This window comes from Peromyscus maniculatus, chromosome 8 (assembly GCF_049852395.1).
Source record: "Peromyscus maniculatus bairdii isolate BWxNUB_F1_BW_parent chromosome 8, HU_Pman_BW_mat_3.1, whole genome shotgun sequence".
NCBI classification, from domain to species: Eukaryota; Metazoa; Chordata; class Mammalia; order Rodentia; family Cricetidae; genus Peromyscus; species Peromyscus maniculatus.
In genome coordinates, this window is record NC_134859.1 from 87,494,329 (window position 1) to 87,513,242 (window position 18,914).

The 18,914-nt window shown below is 48.4% G+C and overlaps 1 protein-coding gene across 2 annotated transcripts in view; it reads right to left on the reverse strand.

Moving 5' to 3' along the window:
- Window positions 1-18,914, reverse strand: part of Acly (ATP citrate lyase) — a 48,543-nt gene that overhangs the window by 18,796 nt on the left and 10,833 nt on the right. Inside the window, exons 8-18 of one of the 2 annotated variants that reach the window (XM_006992885.3) lie at window positions 18,049-18,167; window positions 17,098-17,234; window positions 16,395-16,456; window positions 14,720-14,837; window positions 12,214-12,368; window positions 11,570-11,660; window positions 10,536-10,565; window positions 6,266-6,407; window positions 5,846-6,014; window positions 3,413-3,517; window positions 94-290 (exon numbers count right to left, since the gene is read on the reverse strand). In XM_006992885.3, the coding sequence (XP_006992947.1) occupies window positions 94-290; window positions 3,413-3,517; window positions 5,846-6,014; window positions 6,266-6,407; window positions 10,536-10,565; window positions 11,570-11,660; window positions 12,214-12,368; window positions 14,720-14,837; window positions 16,395-16,456; window positions 17,098-17,234; window positions 18,049-18,167 (1,325 nt within the window). The remainder of the gene's footprint in view (window positions 1-93; window positions 291-3,412; window positions 3,518-5,845; window positions 6,015-6,265; window positions 6,408-10,535; window positions 10,566-11,569; window positions 11,661-12,213; window positions 12,369-14,719; window positions 14,838-16,394; window positions 16,457-17,097; window positions 17,235-18,048; window positions 18,168-18,914) is intronic. The other variant, XM_006992886.4, reaches the window with a different exon arrangement.

The window sequence follows — 18,914 nt, forward strand, 5'->3', positions numbered from 1 at the left end:
CTTTACTAGGGGACCAGCGCTCAGGCAGTAAGTGACATACCACGCATGTTGCCCAGCTACCCAACTCCACTGTGGCAGATTCCCAGCTATTACCTGTCCCCGCCGATGGCCACACCCTCATAGACACCATCTGTGGTCCGAGAGATGATATTGTTGAGTTCGTTAGACATGCCTCCAGACCGTGAGACATAGGCCACACTGCCTGGGCGGTAGAGTTTGGAGGCCAGGATGTTGTCCAGCATCCCACCAGTATTCCCAATCTTAAAGCATCCAGGCTTGATGCCTCCAACCTGCAGAGACAGAAACAGCAGCTCAGAACACAGGGTGCAGGAGGAACCACACAGCCATTTTACCTGCCCTTGCCTCTGGCCTGAGTGGAAAGAAAGTGGCTGAAAGAATTACACTCGCCCATAAAGAACCTCTTCTCTCTCTTAGAAGACACTGCAAGGCTTGTATGTAAAATGTGGCTCTAGGGTTTAAGATTCGTGTACTTAACATTAAGTTGTCTCCCTTACTTCATGGGTTACAGCACCCAGGAAAGATGTATCACACAGCTGGGCCTCTCAGTGCAAAATGACATCTTTCTTTCTTTCTCTTTTTTTTTTCTGGAGATGAGGACCAAACCCCTGCAGGGCCTTGCGCTTGCTAGGCAAGCACTCTACCACTGAGCTAAATCCCCAACCCCAACATCTTTCTTATAACACAAACAATCCTTTACTTATTACAAAAGTCCTAGTTTTAGGGATGGTAACACAGCATCCTCTTACTTAGCATACATGAAGCTTCAGGAAAATTTTTTTTGTTTGTCTTTTTGAAAAGCAGCCCTGTTAGCCTGAAACTCATTATGCAGACCAGGTTAGCCTTGAACTAAAAGAGATCTGTCTGCTTCTGGCTCCCAAGTACTGAGATTAAAGGTCACCACCACCACACCCAGTCTTAGCTTCAAATTTTTATTTAAATTTACTTATTTTCATTTTATGTATGTGGGTATTTTTGCTTGCTTTGTATGCATACACTGCCTGCAGAGTTCAGAAGATGGTGGCAGCCTTTGAACTGGAGCTACAGAGATGGTGAGTCGCCATCTGGATGATGGAAACATAGCCTGCATCCTCCACAACAGCATCAAGAGCTCCTAACTAACTACCCATCTCTCCAGCCCCAACTGTTTCATACAACAATTAAGTTAAAACAAAGAACAGTTTCTTCTAATGTGAAGTTCTGAGACAAAAGTCAGCCCCCAGGACGGGCGGTGGTAGCGCACGCCTTTAATCCCAGCACTCGGGAGGCAGAGCCAGGCGGATCTCTATGAGTTCGAGGCCAGCCTGGCCTACAAAGAAAGATCCAGGACAGGCACCAAGACTACACAGAGAAACCCTGTCTCAAAAAACAAAGCAAAACAAAACAAAACAAAATCAGCCCCAGATAGCTTTTTTTCTTTGGCTTATAGTTAAAGGAATAATTAAGTACCACATTGTGGTTGCATTTAAGGACAAAAATATTAAAAAACAATTATCTTACCATTAACTCCTTGTAACTCTGAAGGTGTAACACTGTGAAAAGGCCCTTTAAAACCTGGGGCCCAGGAGGCTAGGGAGGCTCCGTGGTTAAGAGCACTCACTCCCAAAAGCATGAAGAGTGGAGTTTATTCAGTTTTTTTTTTTTTTTTTTTTTTTTTTTAACAGTTAGGCATTGTCCTCTGATACATCTAACCCCAGCACTGAAGGAGGCAGAGACAGGAAGATTACTGGAGCCAATAAAACCTAGAAGCTCCAGGTTCAAGCAGAGACCCTGCTTCAAAGGAATAGGTGAAGAGTAACAGGGAATCCTCTGGCTTCATATATATATATCATAACCGCCCCCTACCCCACAAAACAACTAAGTAAATAAAACTTAAAACTAACTAGGGTTTGGCAGTGTGGCTCAGTAGTACTGCACTTGCTTGGTATAAGGGGTCCTGGGTTCCATCCCTAGCATTTCAAGTAAAATACAAAAAAAAAAAAAAAAAAAATCTACCTGGGAATTGTTAAAACAGCAAATATTTCTGAAATCTTTTACCAAAGATAGTCAAAAAGCAAGCCCGGGCTAGTAATATGGCTCAGCAGGAAAAACTGCTTGTCTGAGTTCGACAATCTCAGTTCCATACCTAGAAGCCAAGTGGAAAGGACTGAAGCAGAAAGCTGTCCCCTGACCTCCACACATACCATGGAACATGTGCCCCGCCCACCCCCTGTCCAATAATCATAAAACAAATGCGTTAAAACATGAAAAGGGAGGGCTAGTGACATGGACCAGTGGGTAACAGTGCTGGCCCCCAGCCCTGCTCACCTGAGTTCAACCCCGGGTCCCACACAGCAGGTGGACAGAACCAACGCCAAAGTTGCCCTTGACCATCCACATGTGCACTTTGACATGTATGTGTACAGTTGTGCACATACACATACACATAATAAATTAAATAAGTGTAATTTAAAAAAAATCAGAGGAGCTTCCAGGATGAAGACAGAAGGAACTTTTTTTTTTTTTTAAGACAGGGTTTCTCTGTGTAGCTTTGCGCCTTTCCTGGATCTCGCTCTGTAGACCAGGCTGGCCTCTGAGTGCTGGGATTAAAGGCGTGCGCCACCATCGCCTGGCCAGAAGGAACTCTTGTATGCTGCCACCACTCAGAACGTTAATTAATCTAGCCACCCGACTCTGGAGTCTCCTCCATAAATAACAAATAGAATTACCATATGAGCCAGTCATATTACTCCGGTATTTACCCAACAGACTCAAAGTCAACATCCCACAGAGGTACTTGTACCTCAGTATTTATGGCTGCACTGTTCACAATAGCTGTTATAAAACAACCTAGGTGCCCATCAAGAAGAATGGATAAGAAAAATGTGGTATATGCACATAATGGAATCTTTTTCAGCCATACAGAATAAAATTAGGTTATCTATAGGGAGATGAACACAATTGGAGATAATCATACTAAGTGAATAAAGTCAGTTTCAGAAAAACAAGTATCGCATGTTTTCTTCCATTTGTGGGTCCTGGATTTTATACAAGTACATAAAACCAGACACATACAGATGACATGAAAATAAGGAAGGGGCCTAATGAGGGTCGAGGAGAGAGGACATGACCAGGATTTTGCTCAAAGGACATTATATATTTGCATGAAAACAGATTTAGGTAATCCAGTATAATTAAATAAAAAAGTTATTAATAACAACAGAAGTGAGTTTCCTATCGGCATGGTGGATCATGCCTCTAATGCTAAGGCTCAGGAGGAAGCTGAGGCAGGAAGATTACCTTAAGTTCCAACCAATCTGGACCAGTGTGAGAACCCCATCTCAAACAACAACAACAAACAACAAAGAAGTATGCTTCCTGCAGCCCTGGGAACACTTCTGGGGTGGACACTCACCGTGGCGGGCCCAATGATGGTCACTCCCTTCTGGTCGGCCTTCTTGATGAGCTTCCGTGTCAGGGCCTCGGGGATGCCTTCGGCTATGATGGCTATGGTCCGGATCTAGAGGATTAACAAAGCCCCTTTGGTAAACACGCCTCCTTCAATCGACAAGGAGGCTGGAGGTCCAAGGGCCCTCCTCCTAAGCCCAGTGTCCCCATCCAGGTTTCAAGAACAAAGTAAGGTGAACAGAATGCATCTTCTCCCTCCCACAGGCCTCAGGTTCTACTTCAAACTCCTCTCAAAAGAAGAGGCATGGGGTCAGCGAGATGGCTCAGAAGGCAAGTGCACTTGCTGCCAAGCCTGACGACCTAAGTTTGATGTCAAAGACAGATGAGAACTGACTCCTGGAAGTTGTCCTCTGAGCTCCACATGTGTGCCACACATAGAGACAGTAAATGTTAAAAAAAAAAAAAAAAAAAAAGTAAAAGAAAAAGAAAAAAGGCACAGCAGTGGACATTGAAACAAACCTCTACGGGCCATGTGCAAATGCTTCTAAATCTCTGCTAGTCTGCAGCTACATTCTCTCACCTAACCCTCAGACTCAACTGACCCCTACCTGCCTTTCCCCTAAGTACCCAATGAGTCTTGTCTCTCTCCCCACAGGATGTGGCCAGTGCACACAGAAACAAGCTGTTCCCACAGCTGTCCAGACTGGGCTAGAGGAACTGAAGATCCAAGAACCATCTCTTTGGCTCTGGACCAGTCTGTAAAGGGTCAAGATCACAGTTTAGGCTTTGTGGGTCTTGTGGTCAGTGTGGCAGGTTTCTAGTGTGTAAGTATACATGCACAATACATAAATGAGAGCAGTGGCTGCATTTTAATAAAACTTTATTTGTGGAAATAGGTGGGGGCTACATTTTGCCCTGAGTTGTTTGTGTCAAAGTCTGTTCTAGCCTGAAAAAACAACTCATCTAAACAGAAGAACAATTTTGTATTCTCCACTCAGAAACAGAAATAACTGGGATCAGACAATTAAAAAACAAACAAAAAGCATTGGTCGATCAGGGGCTTTTACAGATCACTAACAGAAGGCAAATATTGCAACAGAAGAAAGGGAGGGGGGACAGGTCACAGACAGGACACAAACGGCCAGCCAGTGTTTCTAAGAGTTTGCTTTAGTTAAGGGCCAAAGACATGCCGATTAAATAGAACACCAATTCACTACACAATTGTTTGGTGTTGGCAAGAAGAACCTGGAGCTGGTGGCACACCCTTAACCCCAGCATTAGGAAGGCAGATACAGGAGGATCTCTGTAAGTTCCAGGCCAGCCAGGGCTAGATAATGAGACCCTGACTCAAAAGAAAACAAAACTAGAACTCCTACTAATGGGAGTTTAGGTCGTGAAAGCTCTGGGAGCCAGGGTGTGTTAAAAATTTCCAACTGGCCATTCTGATGTGGCAGTTCAACTTCTAAAAATCTGTGCTAGGTAATGGTTAGGAATACATGCAAGGGGCTAGAGAGATGGCTCAGAGGTTAAGAGCACTAGCCCCTGTTCCAGAGGTCCTGAGTTCAATTCCCAACAACCACAAGGTGGCTCACAACCATCTATAATGAGATCTGGTGCCCTCTTCGGCCCGCAGGGACACACACAGGCAGAACACTGTATACATAATAAATAAATCTTTGGGGCTGGAGAGATGGCTCAGTGGCTAAGAGCACTGACTGCTCTTCCAGAGAACACAAGTTCAATTCCCAGCATCCACATGGTAGCTCACAACTGTCTGTAACTCCAGTTCCAGAGGATCTGGCACCCTCACAGACATACATTCAGACAAAACATCAATGAACATAAAAATAAAACAAATAAATAAATAAGAAAGAAAACAAAAAGGATACATGCAAATGTTTATCCAAGATGCTTGTGAGAAGACTGGAAAGAACAAAAGTCATGTTGCCAACCTACCTATTGGTACAGAAAGAGGTGGGAGAGGGTATACTGAAACCTGGTGACCATGTTTCTGAGAAATAAGGTGTGCTTTTTATGCCTTAACATCTGTCCTGAAATAACATATAATAGCCTACATACGAAAGTGCTTTTGGGGGCATGGTGCTGGGGCTCAAACCCAGGGCCTTACATTTGCTAGACAAGTGCTCTGCCACTGAACTACACTCAGCCCAAGAAAGTGCTCTGGATCCCATTGTCAAGCCAGTCTGGGAAGAAGAGAGCTGGAACGGATGGATGGATCATTGGTGACCCATCGAAGCAGCCACTGCTCACTTGAAACTCTCGGGTCACTGCTGAGAAGTGTAAGTCTCCAAGCACTTTCACCTAAACCCTAGCCTCTCCCAATTCCAAAGTCCTCTGTCCCAAGTGGTCACGACTGTGAATTCCATTCAAAAGCTCTTTCTGATTTCCCCACCCAAACATTCCAGTACCCACCATCTACCTGCGCAAAGCTCATGGTCTCCATGGTACTGTCATAAGCAGATCGCAGAGAGGCGAAGTTAATCAGCACGTCTACCTCTGGGTGCTTCTTCATGGCATCAGCCATGTTCTTGAAGACAGGGATCAGGATTTCCTTGTGCCCCCAGTAAAACTTCTGCTTGTGATCCCCACTGCAAGAAAGTAGAGGAAGAGTAAGGACACCCTCAATCTATCAGGTCTGGGGAGGGGGAAACTGAGTGGAAGAACCTCCCCAAGAGAGGCAAGATCTGTGTTCTCAAAGGTTCCCATCTGAAGGAAAAAGGGCCCCCAGGAACATGGACTGTCCCAATCTCTGGGGTGGGCAGATTCCTCCATTGTAAACATGGGGAGCTAGCTGACTCCCAAACTTCACTTCCAGGCACCCTGCCTTGGCATGACTCACGTGAAAGGGTAGACCATGGCAGCTACTGAGGGCTCATCGCGGGAGCACACGTAGTCGAAGTCCAGCATGCCTTGCACAGCCCGGGTCTGCATGCCCCACACGATAGCTTTGGTATGGCGGCTGAAGAGGGTGGCACTCTTTCCTAGGTGGGCAAAGACACAGAGAGTGCACCCAGAATACACACCCCGGGAAGACCCCCAGGGGCAGCCTCCCCAAATCCCCATGCTGCAGGTCCAGCTGGGTAGTTCTTCAAAACAGCAAACGGATGTTAAAATAACCAAGTCTGAGAAATTTGCCTCAAATTTTTCTAGAAGGAAGCAGCAGAGAGAGCAAAAATACCCAGTGAGACCTGCCTGGCTAGAGAACAGTCCCATGGTGAACAGAAAAAGACTCCCCACACAGAAAAAGGGCCCCACGGCTGAAGATGCCTGAGAGAGTTCTTACAGGGCATGCTGAATGTCCCAGGTGAGCTAGAGATAAAACTATATACACATGTGGTCTGCATACTTAATAAAATTTATGTTCATTCTTTGTGTTTTTAAATGCTTTTATTTTATATCTTACACCTTATGTGTTTTGTCTCTACACATGTGTGTCTGGTGCTCACTGAAGCCAGAAGACTGTGTTGAATCCCCTGAAACTGGAGTTACAGGTAGTTGTGAGCCACCACGTGGGTGCTGAGAATTGGACCCAGGTCCTCTGAAAAAGCAGCCAGTGCTCTTATGATGAGCCATCTCTCCAGTTCCCTGTTTGTTTTTTGAAACGTTATGTTGCTCTAGCTGACATATACCATGCTATATAGACTACAATGGCCTCAAAATCACAGATATCTGCCTACCCCTATCTTCTAAGTGCTGGCAATAAAGGCATGTCACCACACTCAGCTGCTTGTTAGTTTTAAGTTATTTTTTTTTAATGTGTATAGGTGTTTTGTCTGCATATAAGTACACTATGTGTGTGAGTGCCTGTGGAGACCAGAAAAGGGAATTAGATCTTGCAAAATTACAATTACAAGCAGTTGTAAGCTACCACATTGGTGCTGAGAACCAACCCAGGTCCTCTGCAAGACCTGCAAATGTTCTTAAACTCTGAGCCCAGCCTCAGCTGCAGTTTTTAAAGCAAGATCTCAGGTAACCTGGGCTGGCTTTGAACTCCCTATGTGGCTGAGGATGACCTTAAACTCCTGATCTTCTTGCCTCTGGCTCCCAAGTGTTGGTATTACAAGTATATGCCACATCACCAGCTCTCTTTACTTTCCGTTTTTTATTGAGACAGGGCCTCACACTATAACCCAGGTGGCCTGGAACTCACTATACAGCCCGAGGTCACTTCAATGTTATAACAATGCTTCTGCCTCAGTCCTTTGACTGCTGGAATTACAGGTACATGTGCGCACGGCTTAAGCAATTATTTTTAAAGGCGCTAGAAAAAAGTTCAGCTCTCCCTATTTTGATGCCTGTAAATCTTGACACAAGCCCAGCAACAGTCAGTATGTGAATGCTCACAAATTCTAGGTCAATGGGTCGGGGGTGGGGGTGGGGGGTGGGGGGTGTCCAGCTAAGAGACTTGGGGCAGCCGGGGCTAAGGCCTGGACAGACTTATCTTCTTGAGACAGACTTTCTAATGGCAGGAAAGACTTTCAAGCAGAGGGCAGCTGGAGGCTGGAGAGATGGCTCAGTGGTTAAGAGCACTGGCTGTTCTTCCAGAGGTCCTGAGTTCAATTCCCAGCAACCACATGGTGGCTCACAACCATCTGTAATGAGATCTGGTGCCCTCTTCTGGCCTGCAGGCATATATGCAGGCAGAACACTGTATACATAATAAATAAATAAATCTTTAAAAAAAGAAGAGGGCGCCGGGCGGTGGTGGCGCACGCCTTTAATCCCAGCACTCGGGAGGCAGAGCCAGGAGGATCTCTGTGAGTTCGAGGCCAGCCTGGGCTACCAAGTGAGCTCCAGGAAAGGCGCAAAGCTACACAGAGAAACCCTGTCTCGAAAAAAAAAAAAAAAAAAAAAAAAAAGAAGAGGGCAGCTGGGCATGGACTCCCACTTTTAACCCAGGACTTGGGAGACAGAGGCAGGTGGTGGGCTACAGAGAAAGCCTGTCTCAAAAAGAGGGAAGGGGAGATGTCAACACCAAGGGTCTACAGAAATGCACTCATTAGCCTGAAGGGAAAGGAAAGGGTTCTTGCCTCCCTTCCCCTTCGACTCCCACAAAGTCCTAGTGGAGGAAAGCAGCCCTTGAGGGACATTCTGTGCTACCCCGGGGGGAGCAATGCCTCTCACCCAGAGGCTTCTGGTATTAGCGTACTGTCCTACAGCAAGCTTGGCTAACCAAGATCAAAGGCTGATGAAATCACCGTGCAGGCCAGCAGTAAGCCTCACAGTCAGAAGGATCTTGATTTGTGAATACCTGGGATTTACTGTCAACCTGAACCAGGGTTCCTATACGACATGGAACCTTAGAGTGAGGGCAGCCACCTAATCCAGCCTCACACTTTCTAGTCCTAGGAAAATGAAGCAGATATCCACAATGATAGCGGTCCTTGGTAATCTAGGAGAGCCAGGATTACCTGACTCGAGAAATAGTCAACTGTGTGATAAAGAAGGCCATAAAGCAGTGAGGCTCCGCCATCCCCAGGGGAGCCTACACGGAGCCCAAGTGCCATGCTACACATAAATCTGTCTTCAGAGAGAAAGACAAAGCTCCCCAATCCCTACAAGCCTACCCACTCCTGCTTTAAAGGGCAGGGCTCAAGTGCTTACCTCCTCAAGCACAGAAAAACCAAAGCCAAAGGGGCCATTGGCATCAGTAGCGGGAGGCCCCAGAGAACCGTAATGGCCCCCCGGGCACGGCGAGCACTCTACATGACCTGGTCTCCTCCTTGACCTATTTCCACTTCTAAGTGACCAGAGAAAGTGCCCCCCCCCCCAGCCCACTTCCCCTAGGGGAGGAGAGCTCCCCTGAGACTGAGTCTGTCCCTGTTCTTTCGGCACACTGGTCTTGCCTTCGAGGTAACAATGGATCTCACTGGAGACGATATGAAAGAATTAAGGGCTGAGGAGATGGATCAATAGTTAAAGAGCTGACTGCCCTTGCACGGGACCGGACTTTGGTTCCCAGCACCCATGTCAGATGGCTTACAACAGTTACAACTGTCTGTAACTCCAGCTCCCAGAGATCCAACACCCTCTTTGGGTCTCTGAGGGTACCTGCACTCACATGAACAACTCCATACCCCAACACACACACACACACACACACACACACACACACACACACACACACACGTTAAAATTTTAAAAAAAAATTTTTTTTTTAACTAAAAAAAAAAAAAAGCTGATAGGTAGAGGGGTGCAACCATTGTCATTGTTCAGATATTGCTACCTACCCTAGGGATCAAAGTCATCAATGCTCTTGCGCTTACAGCCGTGAATGTCAGTCACATGGAGGGGCTTGATGGAGCTCAGCATGCAAGGAGGCTCTGAGTTTGATTCCAAGTATTGGAAAAAAGTCACAAGGAAGTCCTGATGCTGGTACTGAGTAATCTACTTGCTTCTCAATGGGCAGATGTGTGAGCGTGAGTAAGTGTGTGCACTGAGAACATCCACTGTAAACTGTGACCTCAGACACCAAAGCCCAGACCCCTTCAGGTCCTCATAATGACCTGTTTTAGAGACAGATACCACCTGACCTTCCTGGTTTCCCTCTTTACATCTTTGCTCTTCTACCAAAACCTGGGAGAAATCTACACTGGTCTGGAATTGGGAGCTGTGAGATGCAGTGGTCAGTACTGAAGTTGAGGCAGGAAAGCGAGGCAAAGATGAGATGCAGATGAGAATCAGGGTTGAGCTGTGGTTCCCTACAGCAGCCAGCAGTCAGAGGCATCAACTGCTCTCTGCCGCTCCCCTTTCAACTGGATGTTGCTCCTTCCCAGGAGCCTCCCTCCTGGCTCCCCTGAGTCTCTGGAGCTGTGGGCTGGCTCTTGCTCCTTCTGTGTCTCCACCTCCCTCCAAGGTAAGGAGCCAGAGACAGCCACACAGTGAAGAGAGTGTGTGCTGGGCAAGTAAGTACTAAGTAGGACAGGGAAGGGACAAAGAGCAAAGACTAGGACTTGGGGGCAGGCCACACCAAGGTGGGGACAGAAAATATACTGCACAACACTGCAACCCACCAGGGAAGGAAGAAACAAAGCACACAGAGAAACTGGAACCCACTAACAAAGCCACACGCAGAGCTGGGGCGGGGCGGGGCGGGCGGGGCATCCTACCTTGCAGGGATCTTGGACTTGGGACTGAATCTGTTAAAGAAAATGACCAAGGACACTGAGTGAACCGCTGGTGGGAGGCTTTGGTGGGAGAGCGCAGAAACAGACAGGGCCACAGACAGGCCTTCTGGTGCTGTCACTGCTATTTCACAGGAACAGCAGGAACAGGACCAACAAGAGAGGCAAAAGCACCAGTGGGCAGAACAGAAACAAGCAAGACAAAGAGGAAGGCTCGGCAAGTGCCCTGAACACTGAAGCCTCCTCCAGGCCCTCTGGGTGACACACTTCCATCTGGGCCTCCAGGCTGGCCAGGTCACACCCTCTTATTAAGGCCAATGCCTCTATCCCCATGCAGCACAGTAGAGTGATTAAACCAGCTGGACCCACCACTCTCCACTATGGACAAAGCTGACACCTTGAAGATGCAGAGCAGTGACTTCCTATCTTGGAGCCCCAGAACTACTGTCATTATTTCTAAGATGTCTTAGTCCAGCCTGACTATATGACAAAGAGGCTGCAAGGCTCCATCAGCCAGGAGAAGCCAGTGTCACTCATCTACTGCTAGTGTGAGCGCTGGCAGGTCAGCTGGTCCCCGGGATGGAGATGAACTAGGGGATGTGTGCAAGGGCTAGCAGACAGGCGCACAGAGAGAAGTGTACTGAGAGCCCTAGCTGGTGCGGGAAGACAGATGACGGCCTTCCATTTAGAGTCTGGGAGAGCATCCCTCCTCCTGGTTCTGCTGAGATCCTCCTGTCTTCTCCACAGCCCCCAGTTCAGTTCACAGCCCCAGAAAGAGGGGTGGATGAGAGGGAGGGAGATGATCCAGGCAATGTGGATCCTCAGCTCCAGAACCCACAGGGAAGTCTCAAGTCACTTCATCCTCACACGATCCACTGCCATCTCCTGCTGAGGCCCCACTCCCACAGCCCAGGGCAGACTGCTTCCCTGCTGCCTCTTCCAGGCAGGCCCCCAACAGGGAGAGACAGGGAGGACACCACAGGCCTCTTGGTGCACTGTGCTGACCATCTGGGAGTTACCTTGGGGCATGGCTGGTTTGGCTTTCTTTGCAGGCGCCACTTCATCAGCTCGGGATTCAGAAAAAGATGCTGTCCGGCTGGGTGCTGGAGTCTTGAGTAATGCAAGGAGAAAACAGAGGTTAAGTGTCATAGGTAGTGGCTGAGGACAAGAGCCACTGATCCCAAAGAAGTGAAGTAACAAGAATTACATACAGCACTTGTTTTAAGACGGTCTCACTATGTATAGACCAGGCTGGCATGGAACCCACAGCAATTCTCCTGCCCCAGTACAGCTGTGCACTAAACCTGGCTCGATGGCGCTCTTCATAAACTGCACTTGGAAAGTACTATTCTAACAGTGTCAACATGGGAATTGACTTTGTTCCATGTTACAGATGAGCCAACAGAGGCCCTAAGAGGCTAAGGCACCTGTTCAAGTGCCGCTCTCTTCAAGGACAGTGAGGATTTGAACTCAGGTTTGATTTAAAACCCTTTAGTCTTTCCATTACTTTACCTTGACTGGAGCATTCACCATATACCAACATCCCCAGTGTCCTCCTAGCCCCCTAAATGCTAGAAGAGGAACAGTGTGTCCTGTGTAGAGCAGTGTGGGATGGAGGCAAGGTGGCCCCTTCCTTTAAGGTGGGAGGAGAGCTAGCACCTACCGACGTGCTCCCGCTGGCATTAAGGAGGAAGTTGGCAGTGTGAGCTGCTGTGGGTGGCTGGTTGGGGATGGGCCGGTGGCCCAGGGCCATGCCCACAATGGCTGTCATGTGAGTTTCTGTGCCAAAGACGTGGATGGGGATTCCAGTGGTCTTCCCTGTGAGAGAAGGAAAAGGCTCATGATTCAAGATCTGGAGTAAGTACCTAGTCCACAGGACTCTACAGAGGCCCCTTGACAGTCTTGCTCAATGCCTGGCACTGTGAGGGCAAGACGGACTATCCAGACAAATCAGCTGTCCAAAATTTCACCACCAAACCAGTCTTTGGAAAGATCACCTGTTGACAAGGAGAGGAAGCAGCAGCGCCACTGGCAGCCAGGTGTCTGAAGTGGATGAGCACGCACCTCTGATCACCTAGGTCCTGGCTCTCCACACTCCTCCACTCTTCCGCTGTGCCTGCCACCATGCCTGCCTTGCTGGTCTGGTCTCTGTTTCTAAATACCCTTAGCTGGCTCCCCGGAGGCACTGGCCTTGCTTTTCCTACACAGAGCTGGCACCCTCACCTGCTGCTCCCCATCACTGAGCTCAGCTCAACACAAGTGCCAGCTGCTAACCTCCCTAGCCTTGGGGGCACACCCCCCAACACACGACCTGCCTCCCAAATCTCCTTCACATTTTGTTCTTTGAAATAGTCTTACTATGTGGCTCTGCTGGCCTGGAACTTGTATGTAGACCAGGCTGGCCTCAACTCAGAGATTTGCCTACCTCTGCCTCCTGAGTTCTGGGATTAAAGGTGTGCGCCACCATACCAGGCATTTTCTTCACTTTAGATGAACAGATGGAAACAAGCACTTGGTACCACTTTAGGTGATTGGTGGGAGTTGGGAGTTTGCCATGGATACTGAATTTTGGAAAATGCAAGATGGAAAGGTCTGGCCTTTTCCAATTAGACATCAAGCCCATTGACAAGAATGTCTTCTAGCCGGGTGGTGGTGTTACACGCCTTTAATCCCAGCACTTGGGAGGCAGAGGCAGGCAGATCTCTGTGAGTTCCAGGCCAACCTGGTCTACAGAGAGAGATTCAGGACAGGCACCAAAACTACACAGAGAAACCCTGTCTTGAGAAACCAAAAAAAAAAGAGAGAGAGAGAGAGAGAGAGAGAGAGAGAGAGAGAATATGTCTTCTATTTGTCACTTTCTGGAACTTCACATGAAGAGAACTGCTTTTCTAAAATGCTTCCACAATCTCCTAGCTGGCCTGCTTCTGCTCTGGCCACTGTCTACCTTCTCTTTACCCAGGAGCCAATCACTCTGTCACACCTAAGCCAAACCATGCTGCTCCTCTGCTCAAATGCAGTATGGACTCCCAAGTCAGGGTCACAGCCATGTCTGTACAAGACCTGTGCAGTCAAGCCCCATCTCCTCCCTCTTGACCCCAGTCTACATCCCTCCCTCCCTCTGGTCTCATCACACACACACACACACACCCTCCCTCTGTCCATGTGTCTCTGTCTCTCTCCATCGTAGAGCCTTGGAGGATGTCCTTTCCTCTGCAGAGATCATCCCTAAGCTGCACTCCCCTGCTCTGGGTCTTTACTACAATGTCTCCTTTCTAGTCAACTGTCCCCTTTAATTACTTCATGGCATTTAGCATGACCTGACATTACAGTCAAGAGAGCTCTAGTGTCCAGCACACTACTAGACACACAGCAGACATTCTGCATTTGATAGCTGTACAGCCCAGTCATTCTCGATTTGCAGACCTCCACCAGGGCGTGGCAGAGGAGGGAAGACTTCCAAGAGCCTTTTCCAGGACAGTCAAGGAGACAAACCACGGACTTTCCAGACAGAAGGGAGAGGATGCTAAATGCTGGAGAGATGGCTCAGCAGTTAAGAGCACTTGTTGCCCTTACAGAGGACCCGGGTTCAATTCCCAGCACCCACAGGGTGGCTCACACCATCTTTAACGCAGTTGCTGAGGATCCTATGCTTTTTTGGTATCTGTGGGGACCAGGCACTACATACAGTATACATATATACATGCAGGCAAAACACTCATACATATAAAATAATCTTTAAAAAACAAAACAACAGCACTCGGGAGGCAGAGCCAGGCGGATCTCTGTGAGTTCGAGGCCAGCCTGGGCTACCAAGTGAGTTCCAGGAAAGGCACAAAGCTACACAGAGAAACCCTGTCTCAAAACAAAACAAAACAAAACAAAACAAAACAAAACAAAACAAAACAAAACAAAACAAAACAAAACAAAACAAAACAAAACAAAACAGTGGAGGTGGTGCGGGGGGTGGGGGGGGGGGTGGGGAGGGGGTGATGGTGTAACTGGTGATGAACATGATGAATAGCTTTAATTCCAGCACTCAGGAGAGAGATGAAGGCAGATCTCTGTGAGTTTGAGGCCAGCCTGGGCTACAGAGCAAGTTCCACAACAGCTTGGGCTACACAGCAAAACTCTGTCTTGAACAAAGGAGGAAACCGGATTCCCCATCTTACCAACTTCTCCCATCACTCGTAATCCCTCTTGATAGTTGGGGCCACCTCTTCGGACAAAGATTGTGACCTCATGCTCCTTCAGGGGACCCTGGTAATCTCGAATTGCTCTCACAATGCCCTAAAGAAAGCCAAAAGGACAACAGAGACAGATGATTAAAACACAGCAGCCACAAATCAATTTATAACCAGGATAAACAAATGTACAGGTGTACATGAAAAGGGCCACTTCTCACACAGCAGAGCAGGCCCTAGTGGTCAAGGACTACAGAGGCTTATACACACAAGCTGAGTGAACTGCAAAACTGCAGGCCCAATGTGGGGCCACTCGTGTTGAGAAATGGCCACAGAGTAGCCAAGAGCTATACCCTTCAAGACTGGCACACTCAACTACCAACAACAGTGCTTCCAGGTCTCTCCTGTTCTGGCTGCAGTCATTCTTACCCCGTACTGCAACCGGGGTGGGAGGCGGGGTCTATGTTGAGGGCCTATGCAAGGCTTCTCAGTTAGGAAGACATGGTCTTCCTTAATGTCAAAAGTCACCTAAGTGATTTAGGGAACAGCTCTTACAATGACATCCAACCAGTCTGGAAAATGAGGCTGTATTTCTCCAAACAGAATGCTGACTTGAAGTCTAGCTTCTACCACCAAAAGCATGTCACAGGATGTTCCACAATTCCCGTTGGATGCCTAACCATCCCCTCGACAAGGATACTATCTGCACTGCAGGACACTCCCAAGTTAAAGCTGCAGATATAAACCTGCTTCAACGAATCAGGCGACCCTGTTGAAGGCAGACCTGATGAGCCATGGTCCTTCACTTCTCTAGAGCTCAGACTTTCTTTTTTTTTTTTTTAATTTATTTATTTTCATTTTATGTGCATTAGTGTTTTGCCTACATATGTCTGTGTGAGAGTGTTGGGTTCCCTGGAACTGGAGTTACAGACAGTTGTGAGCTGCCATGTGGGTGCTGGGAATTGAACCCTGGTCCTCTGGAAGAGCAGTCAGTGCTCTTAACCACTGAGCCATCTCTCCAGCCCCTGAGTTCAGACTTTCAAGGTGCACACTATTATTCTCAATACATAGATGGGATGACCACATGTGACATGTTTCTGAAAAGCCGCAGTGAGCACCATGACATGAAATAATGAACAGCCCTCTAAAGAGGCTAGCCTGAAAGGATGACATCTGAGATATATTAGCTCTGTCATCTTTCTGGACTGGAGTCATGTTTTTTTAAAAAGCATGTTCCCAAGGTCCTGACTCATGGCCATGTACAGGGACACAGACCCAGAGGACTCTGGCTGGATGAGGTCATCAGAAGCTGGCCTCATCTCGACATTTTGGAGCACGGACTGGTGACTGAGACCCACACCTGCAGAGAACCCAGCGAATCAGTGCTGAGAATGAGGACAATCACACCCAGCCTCGGAGAACTGGTTCTGAGAGGAGAGAGCAAGGCTTTAACTGGCTCCTCTGCTACAGCAAGTGCTAACTGCCGAGACGCACAGCTTCGGATCTCCTGTCTAGACAGGGTTCAAGACACAGACAGACCCCAAGTCACAAGCCCTTAACCAGACTAAGGCAACGCACAGGAACTTGCCTCAGGGTCAAATTTTGCTATTCCCAAGCCCATTTCCCCCAGAAACTGCAGTTACCACTGCTCACAGCTAGTTACCTTGAAGGTAGCAGCCACATTGGTGAAGTTTGCGATGCTGCCTCCAATGATGAGGATCTTGCCTAGGTTGGGAGTAAAAACGAAGTCAAAGTTAGAGAGAGAAAAGACTTGAGCTTGGCCCTATGAATTAATTCAACAGAGGACATTCTGGTCCTCTGGGCAAAGATGCCCTAAGCGGAAGGAGTGCAGGGAGCGAGCAGGACCGCCTCCCCAGACACCCACTCAGCTTCATCAGCTCAGCTTTCCACTACCCCGTTACCCAGTGCGCAAACCCGCAGTCTCTATCTTACTTCCAGCTGCTACCCAGAAGTCCAGCTTGGTGTTGCTCTCTCTGGTGGGAATCTCACGTTTTTCCCCTCTGTCTCTCAAGGGGAACTGGTATATAGAGCCCTAAACTGGGAAGGTGGGATAGGGACACTGGGAGTCACAAAGCCTGGGAAGCTGGAAGACATCACTAAGCTGCAGCCTTTCCTCCTCCGGTGAATTTCACATGCTCTCCTCGCCTAACATGAGCACCTCTGACTGATGTTGCCAGTGTCAACCAGAAGTACGAAAAACAGAGACCCCCGAAATTAAATGCCTAGTCCCCAGTTGCAAAGGACAGGACGATGGCCTTAGTGATTCCTAGCACAAATCTGTTCCACACACTGTGCCACCCCAGAAGGTGTGTGTACACCCCCATGCACTCATGCAGGTGCCTCACCATCTGGGTGCTTCTCTCGAGTCATAAGTGAGAGGATGGTCTTGGCATAATCATAGGTCTGTTGTTCACTGGGAGCACCAGAGTACTCCCCGTAATTCGCCAGCTCATTGACACCTCCAAGATCACAGATGGTATCACTGCCAGAGAGACACAGAACTCAGCGCTTGCTCAGGGCAGAAGAGTCAAACCTGTACAGAGCTGTCCATCATTCCCACAATTATGGAAGTCAGCCTGCAGAACTGGCCTCCCCGACTTATAACCTTCAACCCCCATGCAAGCCTCCCTTGAAGGTCAATGTGCCATGAGACTCTCCCAGGCAGAGCACTTTGCCAACCTCAGGGCACCAGGGTTTTGGGCAGACAGCATGAATAAAATGAACAATAATAAGCAGCTGCCTGACATGGCCCAAAGATACAAGAACTAGCACTTTGCAAGAGTCCTCAAGGAGCAAACAGCTCTGGCCAGAGCAGCAGGAGGGCTGTGGCAGATCATACATTTGCCGTTCCCAAGAAAAAACTGCCAGTTGTTCGAAAGGGAGTAAAACGTGGTCCCAATATTTCTATAAAGCGACAAAGTGCAAATGTTTATCTAGACACTGAAACGCCCAAGGAGAGCAGAGTGAGGTGTTCTCAGGGGTGACCCTGTGAGGAAGGAGTGAGCAGCTTTTATTTTCCAGTGCACCTTTTTGTTGTTGTTACTTTTCTATGAGGCACACATCATCAATTACAAGAACTAAAACCATAAAATGAAATCATTCTCAATTAAATAAGGTTGCAGAAGACACCGTGTGCAGGGCGGGCGGCCCAGAGCCGCTTGAAATTCCCAAGGGTGACACTGCTTCCATCTGCTCAGGGAGCTCACGGACCACCGGCCGGTGAAAAACTAGGGGCTCCAGGCAATCCACGGATGGGCACTGGGTGGGTGGACCTGGCGGGCACCCCTCCTTGTCACCTGTACACGACCGAGGCGCCACCCCCAGCAACCATGGTCCAGATCCGCCCCTTGGGGTTCAGCAAGGTCAGCTTCAAGCTTGCCCCGCTTTTGGCATCCAGGTCTGCAATGTAGGCCTCCTGGGGGACAGACAACCACAGGTGGCCTTTTGAGTACCCCTTTCACAGCTCCCAAATCCAAAGACCACAGCTCTGCTATCTGAAGACACATTGAAGGGTTGTCAATCACTAGAGTGGGGCGGGGAATGGGGAACTGCAAGGCCCCGGGCCTGGGACAGAATCTTCATTGACAGTATCTGACAATATCTTTAAAATTGAACTAAAACCATCTCCATCTGGGAAATAAAATTCTCAGTTCCATCCCCTGACTTCAAGTCCAGGCCCCACCATGTCCTGCTGCTTCTCACTCTCCACACCAGCTCCTACCCTTAGCTCATCCCACATCCTCGTCCACTCCCCAGCCCTCCCTCTTCCTCTCTCCAGCCTGGCTGGGTGACTTCACAGAAGGCCTGATCCTGCTGGGAGGACTACTCAAAGGATGGGGTGGGGAGCAGCAATTAAAATTCTCAGCCAGTGGCCAAGAGAAGAACCTTCCCGTCGGGGTTGGGAGAGCCACTTGGAATGATCAAGAAGCAACAAATCAAGAGGAGAGCCCGAGAGGCTGATTGAGAGTGATGTCTAAAAGGATTTCTGGCCAGGATTCAGAGGCTTGGCTGAGTCCCATTCCGACCCCCAACCTCACTGGGATTTTAAGAAAATTAAATGGTTCTCTATTTTTCTTTTCCTGCCAAATACAAAGCCAAGACGGGGACCAAATGATTGTCTAGGATTAGTCATGCTGTCTCCTAGGCCCATCACCCTCCATCT